General features: G+C 44.3%; 1 protein-coding gene across 1 annotated transcript; it reads left to right on the forward strand.

Moving 5' to 3' along the window:
* The first annotated feature begins 3,945 nt into the window (after positions 1 to 3,945).
* Positions 3,946 to 11,638, forward strand: Efcab9 (EF-hand calcium binding domain 9). Its single transcript, XM_008850819.1, has 4 exons — positions 3,946 to 4,081; positions 9,770 to 9,918; positions 10,640 to 10,816; positions 11,456 to 11,638. Exons 1-4 carry the CDS (start codon positions 3,946 to 3,948, stop codon positions 11,636 to 11,638), a joined length of 645 nt encoding a protein of 214 aa, XP_008849041.1.
* The last annotated feature ends 5,017 nt before the right edge of the window (positions 11,639 to 16,655 follow it).

Here is a 16,655-nt window from a genome sequence, read left to right on the forward strand (position 1 = left end):
TCAGGCATTTTATCGCAGCAACAAGAAAAGTGACTAATAAAAACTTGTAATTTTATATCTTATAGAGTTTATAATGAGTAAAAGGTTGTACAAGTGTAATAATTCATCTGTAAACCTAAAAATATACAGCCAATTTTAAAAGAGATGTACCCTAGCTCAGAAAAATGTTATTGAATAGGTTAATGCTGTTGTAATGAAATGCTTCTTCTAATTAAAAAAAAAAACAAAAAATTTATAGCACATGTGGTGGTGCATGTCTACAATCCCCAGCACTCAGGAAGCTGAGGAAGGAGAATCATAAGTTTGAGGCAGTCTGGAATACATAGTGACTTCCAGGTCAGCCTGAGATACAGCCAGATCCTATCTCAAAAATTAAAAAAATATAACTGACTATTCTCTTGTTAATGTATATGTGTTCTATTCTCTTATTATTCTGTCTTTTACCAAATGTGTGGGAATTTTTGCCACATCAAGTAATTCTCTGCTTTGGTAGGATACCAAATAGGTGTCCTACAATTCAGTTCTGACACTGGGAGTCAGCACAGACCCCACAGGTTTAAGAATTGTTCCCAGAAGACTGCCCTCCAAAACACTTCAGGTTCAATCATAAGTTCAGGGTATCACCTGAGTTTTTCACCAACTAGTCATAAATCAGAGGGTCCCATGACCTATGTGTCAAGCAGAACTGTGGTATATGTACATATATGTACCTCTATTAATACATGTTTATGCAGACATATATAACCATACATAAAAGCATTGTGGGGATGGAGAGATGGCTCAGTGGCTAAGAACGCTTCCTGCTCTTACAGAGCACCCAAGTTTGGTTCCCAGCACCCACACTGGGCAGCTCACAATGGCCTGTAACTCCAGCTCCAAGGGCTCCGACACCCTCTTCTGGCCTCTTGAGAGCATCTGCACTCACATGCACATGCCCCCCACACACATAATTTAAAAAATAAAAGTATGGCTGGAGAGATGGCTTAGCAGTTAAATAGAGTTTAACTGGAATATATATGTGTGTGTGTGTGTGCGCGCGCGCATATATACACACATATATATATTTGGAGTTCTGAGAATGGAATCTAAGGTCCCAAACATGATGGGCAAATTCTCTACCACTGAGCTACATCCCCATCCCAAGAAGTATATTGACCTTGAGTTTTTGATCCTCCTGCCATTGCCTCTGAAGTGCATGTGCACAGCTCCCCATTTATGCACTGCCAGGTATCGAATCCATGTGCTTGTGCCTGGTAGGCCAGCACTTTACCGTCTGAGCTACATTCCCAGCCCTATGATTTATCTTCCCCCTGGAAAATTATCTCTGGGATTTCCTCAAGGTGTGATCCTCCAGAAAGGATGTGCTTTCTTTGCTTGGGTTTACTACTGGCTGAGGTCGATTTGGGGTACTGGCCTGTGTAAAGGTGTTTGTTTGGTTATGATCTCAGGAACTGCTTCTTCTTTTGCCTTTTAAAAAAAAGATTTCTTCTGTGAGTATGCACACTTGAGTGCAAGTCCCCTGCCTTTCCACTCAGTGCTTTAGCAACTTTCCTTAGTCCACAGGAGGAAAGGGCAGGAGGTGTTTTGGGTTTACCTTGCACAGAGGGTATAGTACCCAAGGTCTTAATCAAGTGTTCTTTAGAGCCATACTTTTACAGGACCATAAGCTTTCTGTATCACCCCAATCACTACTGCACAGTGAAACTAAATATCCTTCTGGCCTCTTGCCTAATTCCTTAAGTGCTGGGAAGGAGCCTAAGGAATCTCTGGTTGTTAAGAAGATTCTCTACATAGCCTAGCCTGTGGACTTACTGAAATCAGAGCTGCTTTGAAGTAGTTTATATAATATGAAACTATTTGTTCCTTGATAGTTTGGAAAAACCTCCATCTAACCATCCGAGCCACGTATGTTTCCTTAGTACTCTGTCACTGACCTTTTGATTAGTGGTTGATTGGGTTTTAAATCTCATAGAATTATCCTGTGTATCTAGATCTGTGCTGTCCAATATGGCAGCCCCTAGCACTCTGTAGTGTCCAGCACTTAAATACTAGTCCAAACCAGATGGGGGTAAAGTGTAAGACACACACTGGATTTTTATTTTTAAATTTTCAATTTACATTTACCTATTGCTGTGTACACATGTGGTGCTTGTGTGGAGATCAGAGAACAATTTACATTAGTTCTCTCCTTCTACCACATTGGTTCCACAGACAGAACTCAGGCTGTCAGGCTTGGCAGCAAGCCGCTTTACTCATTGAGCCATCTCACCAGCCCATGGACCTTTTTTTTTTTCTTTTCTTTTTTTTTTTTTAAATACTCAGCATGTAAAGGTGCTTGCTGTTAAGTCTGATGACCTGAATTTGTTCCCCCGGACCTACATGGTAGAAGGAGAGAACAGATTACCATATGTTGTCTTCTGACCTCTACATACATGCTATAGCATGCACACACATACACACACATGCACAATAAATAAAATGTAAGAAATAAAGATTAAAACTGAAATAATACTTAGGCCAGCAAGATGGCCCAGTGGGTAAAAGTGCTTGCTGAACAAGCCTGACAATCCACACTGGATCTCTGAAACCCACAAAGAGCTGGATGAAATGACTGGCATCTGAAATCTCAGCACTCCTACAGTGATGTGTGAGGCAGAGGCCGGAGAACGGACCAGAAGCTCACAAGCCAGCTAGCTTGGAGTACACAGCACAGAGACAAGAGAGACCCTGTCTCAATAAGGTGAAAGGAGAAAATGGACTCCTCAAAGTTGTCCTCTAACCTCCACTTATGTGCCTTGGCATACCTACCACATACACACATCATATATACACACATGTAATAAAAAAGTTTAAAATCACAAATTATAAGAAACATACAAGCTGGAAAACCAAAGATGTTTATGAAACATTATAAATGTTATGTAGATCTGCTTGGATTCCCAACTTGAAGTGGTCTTCAGACTTTTATGAAACAATCAGAGAAACTGAATGCCAACTTGATATTGATGCTGTTAGGGATAATCACCTTCAAGTCCGAGAATGGTAAGCAGCCATGCTTTTAGGAAGACACTATCTATCTATCTATCATCTATCTATCTATCTATCATCTATCTATCTATCTATCTATCATCTATCTATCTATCTACTCAAATATTTGCATAGAAGCTGGTTTGTCTAGAATTAGCTTCCAAATAACCCAGGAATGGTGACAGTGGGAAATGAGTGTAAATGCACTGAGATTGGCCTGGATAGATCACTGTTGACCTGAGCAACAAGTGCGTAGACCTTGGTCATACTAATTTGCTGACTGACCTTTGGGTTGGTTTAAAATAATCCATAATAAAAACAAACCAAAGAAAAACACTCTTGATTATGCTAAGAAGGTGCCCAGCTTTGCTGGCTTACTCACTACACTTTGGCCTTTTAAAAATTCCTTTTGAGCTAGGTGTGGTGGGGCACACCTTACTCTCAGCACTCTGGCATGCGGATCTCTGATTTTGAGGCCAGCCTGTTCTACAGAGTTCAGGCCAGCCAGGGCTACACAGTGAGACCCTTTCTACAAGTAAATAGAAGAGAACAAAAATTCCTTCTCTTCGGCTTTATTTTAACACACTTGTTCTGGGATCTTTCAGCACTTGTGTGCGTTTCCATTTTTCTTCCTAATAAACACATCTCCGCTATGACAACTCCAGGAACCACTTTGGCAGTCAGCTCAGTTTTCGTACATGGCACTCTCCTCATCTGAGCTACGAGATTTCCAATTAGAATGGACAAGAAATCACAGTGAACATCGATGGCGAAGCTGGAGAACTGGGAGGAGCCATTCCATCCTTGCTGGCTGTTGCCCCTGACAATCCTTTCAGGGACCATCTGGCATTCTAGTTCCAAGGCAGAATTCTCCATTCATCTCAGGTTGCCAGAGCCTCTGGCTCAAGGTATACCACGATGAAACTGAAGCAAGGATCATTTCTGTGGTACCTCTACCTGGACAAAATTTACTGCTTATTATCTGTGAGAAATGTGAAGGCCCTGATGGAATACTTCCACATTCTCGATGCACACCGTAGGAACACCATGAATGGTCAGTCCTTCCCTCTAACAACCAGAAACTTTGGTTACAAACATTTATTTCATCTTGTAAATGAAGGCTGGAGAGAAGCTGCAAAAAGAGCAGAGACGAGGTGGTACAGTGGGGCGGGTAACACTGCAGGCTCTGGGGGGCAGGCTCGGCTCTGCCCGCTATTCCTTGTGATTCAGGCAACTTGTCATCTCCTCCTTGAGGCTGTTTCCTCATCTAGAAATGATGAAGTCCAGGGTTGTTGCTCAGTGATAAACAGGTCCTGACATTCGTAGTAAGGAATGTGTTTTTTCTTTTTAAATTTTTCTGAGACGGTCTCACTCTGCAGCCCACATTGACCAGTAACTCACTATGTAGCCCTTCCTAGCTGGCCTTGAACTCTGACAATCTTCCTGCCTCAGTCTCCCAAGTGCTAGAATTATAACTATGAGTTGCTATGACTGGTTTCTAAGTGTTTATTTTTTTGAAACAAGGTCTCATGTAGCCCAGGATGACTTCAAACTTTCTTTTTTAAAATATAAGACCAAAGAAAAATTTTATTATTTTTATTTTTTATGTGTATGTGTGTTATGCCTGCATGTAAGTAAGTACACCCGTGTTGTGCAATGTCCATGGAGGATAGAACAAACTGTTGGATCCTCTGGAACTGGAGTTACAGACGGACAGTTGTTAGCTGCCATGTGGGTGCTGGTATTCGAACCTGGGTCTTCTGCAAGAACAGTCAGTGTGTTCTTAACTGCTGAGCCCTCTCTCCAGGCTGTACTTCAAACTTTCTATGGAGTCGAGAATGACCTTGAACTTCTGCCGCTCCTGCCTCAGCCTCCCCAATGCTGGGATCCCAGGCTTGCCCCACCAAACATGGTTATTTTATTTTTAAACATTTTTCTACATTGTGCGTGTGTGTGTGTGTGTGTGTGTGTGTGTGTGTGTGACCGTGCTTGTGTGGAGGTCAGAGGACAACTTGCAGGAGTTGTAGGAATTGGGTCTCTCCACCATGTAAATCCTGAGATCAAACTCAGGTTCTCAGGCTTGGTGGCAAGAGCTTTTACGGGCTGAGACATCTCTCCAGCTGTGGTTTTTATAATGCGTGAGTGTGGTGTGTGTGTGTGTGTGTAGAAGCCAGAGGACAACCTTGGGTGTTGTTCCTCAGAAGTCATCTCCTTTTTTTGAAACAGGGTGTCTCATTGGTTTGGAGCTCTCAGAGTGGCTAGGCTGGCTGGCCAACGAGTCCCAGGGATCCACCTCTCTCTGCCTCCCTGGCGCTGGGATTACACACCCAGTATTTTTTTTGTTTGTTTATTTGTTTGTTTTTTGTCTTTTTGAGATAGGGTCTCCCTGTAGCCCCAGCTCACTATGTAGACCAGGCTGGCCTTGAACTCACAGAGATCCACCTGCCTCTACCTCCCAAGTACACGGACCACCACGCCCGGCTCACACACCCAGGTTTTTTATCCAAACTCTAGGGATTGAACTGTGGTCCTTGTGCTTGCTCTGCAAACACTTTATTGACTGAGCTAGCCCCCAGGCCAAAACCTGTGGGTCACAAGATCTGTGTGGTCTCTTGGTTTTTGTTGTTTCAGCTTTTTTTTCTTTTCCTTCAGAAAAAAAAAGATTAAATTGGGTTGTGGACAGGTGGCACCAGGGGTTAAAGCACTTGCTGAATAAGAGTGAGGACGGGAGTTTGGATTCCCAGAAACCCACAGAATGCCAGTGGGCATGGTGGCCCACCTATAATTCTAGCCTCAGAAGGCGTAGACAGGTCCCCTGAGCAAGCTGACTGGCAAGACTAGCCCTATCTGCAAGCTCTGGGTTTGATTGAGAGACTGCCTCACTGAATACAGAAGAGCAATGGAGGATGGTTTGCAACGTCAATCTAAGGCCTCCATGTGCATAAGTATTCACGCATGCAAAAACATACATATTCACACATGATATACACATGAAAAATGTAAAAAAGGAAAAAAATTAAATTAGTTTTCTGACAGTTTCACACTTGTATATAATATATTCTGATTCCTCTCACCCCCTCACTGTCTTATCTCCCTTCCACCTGTCACCCCCTTCCTACAGGTGCTTTCCCCACATTCACACCTTTTTGTTTTGTGACCCACTGATTTTAACCAGGGTTGTCTGTGTCCAATGGTACTTTTGACTCAAAATGCTGGTCACCAGTTCTATCACTGAGCCTATAAACTAGCAGTTCAGGTGAAACCCCCTTGGTTCTTTCAAAGCTTCAGTATAAATAAGGTATTCTACTGGCTCACATCAGAGAGGAAATGTCACAGTGAAGAAGGATCCTTCCATAAACATTTTTCTTGAGATGGGGGGGGGTCTCTGTAGCCCTGGCTGGCTTAGAACTCACTATATAGACCAGGCTGGCCTCAAACTCATAGAGATCCTCCTGCCTCTGCCTCCTAAATGCTGGGATTAAAGGTATGCTATCAACCCACACCCTTCCAAAAAGATTTTTAAGAGTCTAGTCTGTCTTAAAAAAATGAACAGTGCCAGGCCTGGTAGTACACGCCTAATTGAATCCCACCACTCAGGAGGCTGAGGCAGGCAGATCTCTGTAAGTTCAAGACCACCCTGGTCTACATAGGGAGTTCCAGACCAGCTGGGGCTACAGGGAGACCCTGTCTCAAAACAAAAACAAACAACAACAACAACAAAAAAAACAAAACAGTAACACCAGGCTTGGTAGCAAGTGCCTAAATCCCAGCCCTTGGGAGGCAGAGGTAGGTGGATCTCTTTGAGATCAAGGCCACCCTGGGTCTTGACATCATGACTTCCAGGCAGGTTGTGACTAGGGAGATCCTATCCAAAAAAAAATCAACAAAAACCCAAACCAAACAAAAAACGCAGTAAAGAGGCTAGATCCAGCTGGACATGGTGACACACGCCTTTAATTCCAGCACTCCAGAAGCAGAGGCAGGAGGGTCTCTGTGAGTTCAAGGCCAGCCTGGTCTACATAATGAGTTTCAGGCCAGCTGGAGCTACAGGGAGACCCTGTGTCAAAAAGACTGCCCCTGCCCCCCCAAAAAAGAGGCTGGAGATATAACTTAGTAGTAGACATATATTTAGCATGGATTTGAGCTCCAACACCAAAAAGAATAAAAGCAAAAGCAATAAAAATGTCACCCACTTTTCTTCACAATGTTGTACCTCACTCTGCTACTTTGCAGAGATTTATTTACACACGGTGTGATACCAAACCTTCCCCCGCCCTGGCCCAGATAAGGCAGCTAGCTGCAGGACACAGGCTGTACCTCAGAAAACTGAGCTCCTGTAGGACCCCCAGGCTGGGGTACCCAAAGTCCACGGGAGGCCACACCCCAATAACTCAGTCCTCAGACCAGGAGATGTGACAAGCAAGAGGATTTAATCGTTTGCGCAGACGGGCTTCTGCCTCACTGGGGGGCGGGGAGAGAACAGCAGCCCCGAGCTCAGCTTACATGCTACTTTTAAAGGCAAAAACCACAAACCACAACCGGCAGCAGTGGGAGGGGGCCAGCAGCAGGAGGGGGGAAGTTTCGGGTGATGTCCGGCTTGTGTACGAGCATGAAAAGGTCAGCTCTTTCTCAGCAGTTAGAATTATTTTACTTCTTAATTCCTTGTTCTGAATATTTTTCTTTGGTCTGGGGGACTTGGTTTGAATCCACTTTAACCTGGGGGGCTTTAGTTTGATTCCATCATTCCATTTTGGTCTCATTGGGACAGCTGTCCAACAAGGTCTGATCTCCCTAAAATCATTCCCTAATGATGCAATGCCCAGGAGACACAAGCATGCTCCTGTTGCCTGGTCACCAAGGGTGGAAACAGTGACCTGAAAGAGGGAACAGCCTTAGCTTGCTTCTGGGGGAGCAACTTCAGGCTTTGGGGACTTGAGTGGCCGGTCATCTGGCTGCAAAACGGCACTGACTCCATAGCTGCAAAGTCCCACGGTCACGTGTCTCCAGGTGCATCCTGCTAGCTCTGTGTGTACAGTGTGCTGTTCCCAGTGTCACAGCCAGCAGGGCATGCAGAAGTAGTGTGAAGTGATCATCTGGAGCCTCACTCCTGACATTGTGGCCACAGGTTCACTGTGTTCCCAGCTACTTCCTACTGGGAGTCCACTGAATAAGATATGCTTTATATTATCAGTGGGGCCCAGAGATCCATTCTTTTTTTTTTCAATAATTTATTGAGAATTTCATACATGGTGTTTTGATCAAATCCATGCCCACTCCCTCCCCTCCAATGCCTCCCACGCCTTTAATCCCAGCACTTGGGAGGCAGAGGCAGATGGATCTCTATGAGTTCAAGACCAGCCTTGTCTACAAGTGAGTTCCAGGGCAGCTGGGGCTACAGGGAGAACCTGTCTTTAAAAAAAAAAATCTTTAAAACAAACAGAGGTAAAAGGGAAGTCATGCCTGAAAAGCCCTTGTTACCCCTTGTGGTTTTGTACCGTCACAACCTTGGCCCACAGAGTGTGTGACTTCTCAGGTTTAGGACTTGCTGAGAGGTATTCAAAAGTGCTTAACACTGAACAATTCAGGCTCCTTCCCTCCACAGTCAAATGGGTTTGCTTTAAGCAGAACCCCTCAAGAGGACTGATTTTTTTAATGTGGCTTTAAAAAAATTTTTTTATGTATAGGAGTGTACTGCCCACATGTAAGTGCACCAGTGCAATGCCCACGGAGGTCAGAAGAGGTTGTTGGATCCTCTAGAGGTGGAGTTATTGACAGTTGTTAGCTGCCATGTGGGTGCTGGGAACCAAACCCAGGTCCTCTGCAAGAGCAGTCAGTGCTCTTAACTGCTGAGCCATGTCTCCAGCCCTGATTTTTAAATTTCTCATTCTGATTATCTCAAGGGAAAAGCCAGGATAAAATGTTAGCATTTTAAACAAGGTGCCCTTTGTCCCCAGGGAGAAGGAAGCTCTCCCCTTCTATAGTAAGTGCACCCCATGTTTGTGTTGCCACTCTTCAGCCCCTTGTCTCACTGGTGATATGTGCATGATCATCTGCTCTGTGGGACATGTGATGGATAGCGTTAGTTATCAACTTGACACATCTGGGTAGAAGGAGCCTCAATTGGTGAATTGTCTCCATTGGATTGGCCTGTGGTCAGGTCTGCAGGGCATCTTCTTGATTACTGAGTGATGTGGGAGGGCCCAGCCCACTGTGGGTGGTGCCACTCCTGGGCAAGTGGGCCTGTGTTGTATAAGAAAGCAGGTTGAACATGGCCCACAGGAGCAAGCCAGTAAGCAGCATTCCTCCATGGCTTGTGCTCCAGCTCCTGCCCCAGGTTCCTGCCGAGTTGCTTCCTACCTTGGGCTCCCTGATGAAATGTGACCTGGGAGATGTAAGCCAAATAAACCCTTTCCTCCCCAGGTTGGTATTGGTCAGAGTGTTTTGTCACAGCAGTGGAGAAAACTAGAACAGAGCATGCGACTGGGGTCAAGAGCTAGGTACTAACCACCACCAAGTTGTCTGGTAATGTGAGCCAACTGGCCATTCTGTCTCCACAACTAGGGCACACTGCTTTTTCAAAGGCTTGAGGACTTCTGGAAGGTCCGGTGTGAAGCCAAAAACAAAGAGTGTCTTTCATCCTAGGACAGTAAGCTTCCAACATGGCTACCATTTTTATGTGATTCCTAGTTGATAAGTTTTTGGAACGGTTCCAGAATAATCCATTTCAGCTCCCTCTTCACAGATGTGCTGTTCTATCACTTCCTCCATCATGTGACTAACTTGAAAACCATACAGATCAAGGTTATATTTGACATGCTGGACTGGACGGCTATGGGTGAGATCAGTTTTGACCGGTTCTATGTGTTGGTTTGCATACTGCTGACACACCAGGCAAGTACCAGGTTTGGATCTGGGGCGGAGTAAGGTGTGCTGGGCTGCTGCCCCCATCTTGCTAAAGCAGAGTTGAAGCAGGAGTATAGAGGGATGCTTTTCCCTTCACTACAAACAAACGCAAGATTAACATTAGGTTCCTGAATGCGCATCATTCACAGCTTGACATTTCAATCCCTTGCCAGCTTCTCCCACTGCAGCCCCAACACTTTGGCCCTCCCATACTACCTTTCCTCATAAGGAAAAGGTTGCCCCTTTCTTGGCTGGCCTGTCTTCAAATGGATTGATGATTTTCAAAGCACCATCAGTAACCCTGAGTGCCTCACTCCTGCCCTGGTTTTTTGGCTCTGGGAATTTTGTGCAGAGGCTGACTGAAAGAGATGGGAAGCATTCTTTGGGTTCCTTCCTCACCCCTAGACATTGGCCATGTAGCTACCTGCTTCTACTCCTTGAGGAAAGGGATCTTGTGTGATCAGCAAGGTCAATGTTTCCTGAGACCTTCACTGAGGGAATACATGATGACCAGTGTTGTGAAGGAGAACTGATCCCTGGAGGATCACAGGGGAGACATGGGTTCATGAGGGCCTTTTCCCCAAGTCTATGATTTTGCCTCTTGCTTTGAGCTCTCCAGATAATGGCTGGTGACTATGCAAACCTTACTGTAACAAATTTACAGGGCAATACCAATATTCTTCCTAGTCTTACACATTTCTCTCAATAGAACCACCTGGAAGATCAATTTATGTATCGCCATTCCCGACTTGTTTTTGACTTGCTTGACCTGGATGGGGAGCTGAAAATTGGTGCAGCTAACTTCCACATGTACAGATTTCTCTTTAATATTAAAAAACAGGAACTTCGAGAGCTCTTCCATGACTTTGACATCACAGGTGACCGAGTAAGTGCAGATCCACAAAGCCAGGCACATGGCAGACAGCAAAGTCCTATTACCAATGGTGGAGATGGGTGAGGAGACAGGAGAAACTCATACAAACCCACCTTATGGGCTGTGACCAGGAAACAGCTCAAGAGACAGATGGGCCCTGGAAGAGAAAGGACCAGCTAAGGGCTACATCGTGTGATGTGGATATATAATTACAGAGGTTTAGAGGAGGAGACAGAATAACATGGTGATAACATGGTAGTCAGGGAAGGTTTATAGATTTGAATAAGCAGAAATAGAAATTCTATGATGGAACCATGTGAGCAGCAAAATTCTGAAGGTGTTACAGGGAGGGTGACACCTTGTACAGGTGTGAAGGGGGATCAGGGGACCACACTTGGACCACACTGGGAGGAGCGAGAGATGGTCGCTTGAAGCATCTGGACTTGGCATGAGACACACCAGAGTGACCCTGTCCCCATGGTCTGCAGCAGACTTTGAGTTCTCCTAGGACTCAATTAGACTATAGCTCTGTCCTTGGGACTGAGCCTCTTAAGTCCCAAGTATCTAATAAGGAATGGTTACAACCATAATGTCATCTTTACCAAAGTGTCAAATCCTTATGGACATTTCTCTTTTTTCTCTCAACAAAAGCTGCTTAATTACAAGGAATTTAAGCTGTATACGATCTTTGCCACTGACAAATCCCTGGATAGGAAGAAAAGGAGGAAAGAGAGACAGGAAGCGAAAGAAAAAGGGAAAGAGAAGTTTCAGCTATTTAAGAAAAGAATGCATTCAGCTAGGACGAGCCAGAAGAGCCTCAACGAACAGCTGTGATCCAGACGTGATGAGCATGATTAATTAAAGTTGTTAAATGGCCACAAATGGATTACTGTAGCAAAGTAGATTATCTGTTTTTTTTTCAAGACAAGGTCTCATATAGTCCATGCTGGCCTTAAAGTCAAATGTAGTTGACTTTGAACTCCTTGATCCTTCTGCTTCTACCTCCCAAGTTCTGGGATTATAATATGCCCCCATACCAGCTATCCAGAGTGTCTTTACACTGGCTTTGTTCCTGAGAGTTTAAATGAGCTCTCATCCATCAACAAGCAGACTCCTATTTTAATGGCATATCCTCACACAGACCTCACAATCATATAATATAGAGTAACTGCTTTCCTTTCTTTTTGTGGTACTTACTGAGTATGAAACTCAAAGCCTCCTGTCTGCCAGGCCAGTGCTCTACCACTGAACTACATCTCCAACCCCAAGCAACCGCTTTCTTTCAACATGGCCCCAATTTTGGGGGGGGGGCAGTCTTTTTGAGACAGAGTCTCACTGCAGCCCCAGCAAGCCTGGAACTAAGTAGATCTCTCTGCCTCTGCCTTTAAAGGTGCTGGGATTAAAGGCATGTGCTACCACAGCAGGCCTCTCAGCAAGGCCGTTTTGCTGTTACTTCTCAGGTCAACCCTGCTCATAGATGCTTGTGTATCAGAATGGCTGCGAACTTACTGGAGCTAAGCACTTGCAAGGTGATGTTTCCTTAGTAATTGTCACCAATGGCCCAATGCTCTCAGGATCCTTTCTAGGCTAAGTGAGACCACCTGGAGCCAGAGACTCATGTTGGCCAATGGTGACAAGGCAGGAGAACTGCAAAGGATGTGGGAGCTGTTTTTTATTTATTTATTTACTTATTTATATTTATTTTGCCCAGGTTGATCTTGAACTTGTGGGACCAAGTGATCCTCCTGCCTCAGCCTTGAGTTACTGCAGGAGTGTGCCACAGTACTGGGGCCAGCTAAGGCTGTGTTTTCCTTAGAACCTGAATTACTCTGGTGAGCTAAGTGCCTAGGCAATGGAATAAAACTTACTAGGGCAAAATAATTATTATGTACCCCTGGACCATTTTAATTTTGTGTAATTAGTATCTTGAATGATTTAAAAACACTTTTGGTATGAGACTTGTGAGTCGCCCTATGGGACTGTATTATGACATCAGTAAATGACAACTATCATAGTCATGTTTGCTGTAGGTGAGGCAATGTTTAGATCAGTGACTATCCTCTTAACCCTGTCAACTAGGTGGTGTAATCCTCAGTTTACAGAGGAGGAAACAGGCCTAGAGAGATTAAGAAACTCACCCAAGGGCTGGAGAGATAGCTCAGTGTTTAAGAGCAATTGTTGCTCTTGCAGAGGACCAGGGTTTAGTTTAATACCCCTATAGTGGCTCACAGACAGTTCCAGGGGATCCAACACCCTCTTTTGGCCTCCACAGGCACTGTACTCCATGTGTGCATACACATACATATAGACAAAATACTCAGACACATAAAATAAAAATTTAAAAACAAAAGAAACTTACCCAAAAACATGCCTCATAGGTGGTAGGGCCAGAATTCAGATTCAAGGTCAATTAAGTATTCCTGTTAGCAGATAGGTTTTTTTCCTTTATTATTTTTATGTGTATGAGTGTATTGCCTGCATGTATGTGAGCGCACCCATGTTGTGCAGTGCCACGGAGGTCAGAAGGCGGCTTCGGATTCCCCTGGAACTGGAGTTAAGGACGGTTCGTAGCCACCATGTGGGTTCTGGGAATTGAACCAGGGTCCTCTGCAAAAGCAGTCAGTGATCTTAACCGCTGAGCCATCACTCTAGCCCAGCAGATAGTTTTTTTTTTATTTCTCTCCCCCTCCTTCCTTTCCTCCCTCCCTCTGTTTATGGCGGGGAGGAGTTGGGGGTGTTTTGTTGAGACACCATCTATGTAGCCAGGTCTTGGCCTTCAGCCTGATTCTCCTGCCTTAGCCTAAGTGCTCTGATCAGGCATGTTCATCATGACGGGCTTCTGTTTAAATTTTTTTCAAAATTATTTTTATTTTACATATATGAGTATGTTGCCTAATGTCCGTAAGCACACCCATGTCATGCAATGCCTGTGGAAGTCAGAAGAGGGACATGGGATCCCCTTGAACTGGAATTATGGATGGTCGTTAGCTGCAATGTGGATGCTGGGACTCAAACCTGGGTCCTCTGCAACAGCAGCCAGTGCTTTTAAGTGCTGAGCCATCTCTCCATACCCATTTGTTTAAATTTTTAAATTTTTTTTTTTTTGAGACAGTGTCTCTCTGTAGCCTCAGCTGGCCTGGAACTTGCTAAGTAGACCAGGCTGGCCTTGAACTCACAGAGATCCGCCTGCCACTGCCTCTCGAGTGCTGGGACTAAAGGCATGTGCTACCATGCCTGACTTCATCTGCTTAAATTTTAAGCTAGCAGATTCATTGGCTCAGAAATCCCTCTGAATAAATACATGTCATTTACTACATAAACCATGGATTTCTTCAGGCTACATCAGAACTAACCTCAAGGCAATCAATTAAGTCAAGAGTACCCAATATCACTGACAATCAAATATGATTATGCTGTCAACTGCAAGACAAGAATGCTTATCTAAGATTGTTATCCCTAAGTCAAACCTGTAATAATAAATATCATATTACTGTGAATGCCTCTCTGCTAAAAGATGTAGGATTTCCTTAGCATGCTTTCAAACATGATTAATGTTAACTGGAAGGCAAAACTTCTCTACAACGGTACCACAAAAGCAGAATGGAACTAGCAAAACCAAACCAGACCAAAACAGCAACTAAGTCACTTAACAGATCTTTTCTACACAGAGATAAAGGTGTCTATTTGGGGACTTAGTTGTGAAGACCCAAAAGGTGCAAAGCATCTCCCAACAGTCATCCTGTCCTTCTGACATGAGGATTATCCTCCCGACACTGCATCTTACTGCAAATAGGCCTGGGCAATACCCAGTATGCAGATCTGCAGCACTCCACAGCAGGAAAACTAGCAGCTGGAGAGCAACTGAGCCAAAGTGCCTCACCACTGAATGAATCTTTTACAGGTCTGGGCTCTTGAGGCAGCACAGATGGTTTTTGTTAGCAGGCAGTTTTAGGATCTAGGTGTGGTTCTGGGGAGACATTACCAAGGTCTTAGGTAAGTTTGTTTCTCCTGTCTCCTGGAGATGGTCTTGAGTTAAAGGGTAATCAAGACCTGTATTCTAGTTTTTCAGACAGCTGCTGAAGCAACTCAAATACTATGTCCCTTATTTAGAATGGGGACAGGGAGGGAAGGGTCAAATAGTATAAAAGACACTGTAGAGGGTTGGGGAAATGGCTCAGTGGTTAAAAGCACTGGTTACTCTTGCAAGGGCCCTGGGTTCGATTCCTGGCACCCACATGGCAGCTAACAGTCATCCATAACTCCAGTTTCAAGGGATCCAACATTTCTTCTGACTTCTGTGGGCACTGCACGACACAGGTACACTTACATATGGGCAATACACTCATACACAATAAAAAAAAAAGTATTTTTTTAAAAAAGACATTGTTGGCTGTTTTTCCCTCTCTAGAAATCAGGGGGACTATCAAAGGAATAACAAACAGGCCATCAGATCAGATCTTTTTCTTACACTTAACTGTATGTATGTATTATGTGTGTGTGCTCTGGCACATGTGGAGGTCAGAGGATAACTTTCGAAAATTGGTTTTCTCCTTCAACATGTGGGTTTTGGGACTCAAACTCAGGTTTGTCAGGCTTGGGGGTAAGAAGTGCCTTTACCTGCTAAGCCACTTTGCCACGCCATCAGATGTATTTTTTTTTTTGGAATGTCTCACACAATAGCCAAACAAACCTTTGCAAAAACAGAAGGTAAGGTAATACTAGTTCTGTGAACTCTTTCTTCTTGTGCAAATCCATAATCTGCCACCAGCTGACAGAGTTGTTTTTTTGACAGACTCTCACTATGTAGTCCTGGCTGGCCTCAAACAAAGATCCTCCTGCCTCTGCCTCACCACTGCTAGGATCAAGGTGTGCACTACTACACCCAGCTATGCAATATGATTTTGAAGATTTCTTTTCAATGTACCTTCATAAACTGGGGGTCCTAGAGTATGGTGGCACATGCCCCTATTCCCAGCCCTTAGGGGCTGAGGCAGGAGACTGAGAGGGGATCTTGGGCTCCATAGTAAGACCCTGTCTCAAAAACTCAAAACACAAGGGGCTGGAGAGATGGCTCAGCAGCTAAAAGCACAGGCTGCTCTTGCAGAGGACCTGGGTTCGATTCCCAGCACCCACTTGGAGGCCAACAACTGTCAAGAACTCCAGTTCTAAGGGATCTGATGTCCTCTTCTGACCTCTGTGGGCATTGCATGACACAGGTGCACTTTATACATAGGCAATACACTCTCACACATAAAATAGAAAGTTTTTGTTTTTTTTTTTTTTTTTCAAATCAAAACATAAGAAGCTGAGTGGTTCTAGAATAGTATCAGGAGTTATTTATAAATGAAATTTTGTGTAGAAACTAAAATTCATAGCTGGGCGTGGTGATGCATTGCCGTAATCCCAGCAGAAGCAGGAGGATCTCTGAGTTCAAGGCCAACCAGGGTTACATGAGTCTCTCTCTCTTCCCCCTGCACCAAAAAACCCCACAAAACAACAACAAACAAACAAAAAAAATCCCCAAAAGACAAAAAACAAAACAAAACAAAAAAAACCCAACAACTAAAATTCAAATGAACCAGTAAACCGATAATTTTTGGGGGATAAGCAATACAAAGAAAGTAACCTATTCAGGCCTACCTTAGGGTTTAAAAAAATTAGTGACTTAAAAGTTTAAAAATGAGGGGCTGGAGAGATGGCTCAGTGGTTAAGAACACTGACTGTTCTTGCAGAAGACCTGGGTTCGAATCCCAGCACCTACATGGCAGCTGAAAACTGTCTATAACTCCAGTTCCAAGGGATCTGACAGTCTCTTCTGACCTCTGCGGGCATTGCACGACACGGGTGCACT

This window comes from Nannospalax galili, unplaced genomic scaffold (assembly GCF_000622305.1).
Source record: "Nannospalax galili isolate Female #2095 unplaced genomic scaffold, S.galili_v1.0 scaffold104, whole genome shotgun sequence".
NCBI lineage: Eukaryota > Metazoa > Chordata > Mammalia > Rodentia > Spalacidae > Nannospalax > Nannospalax galili.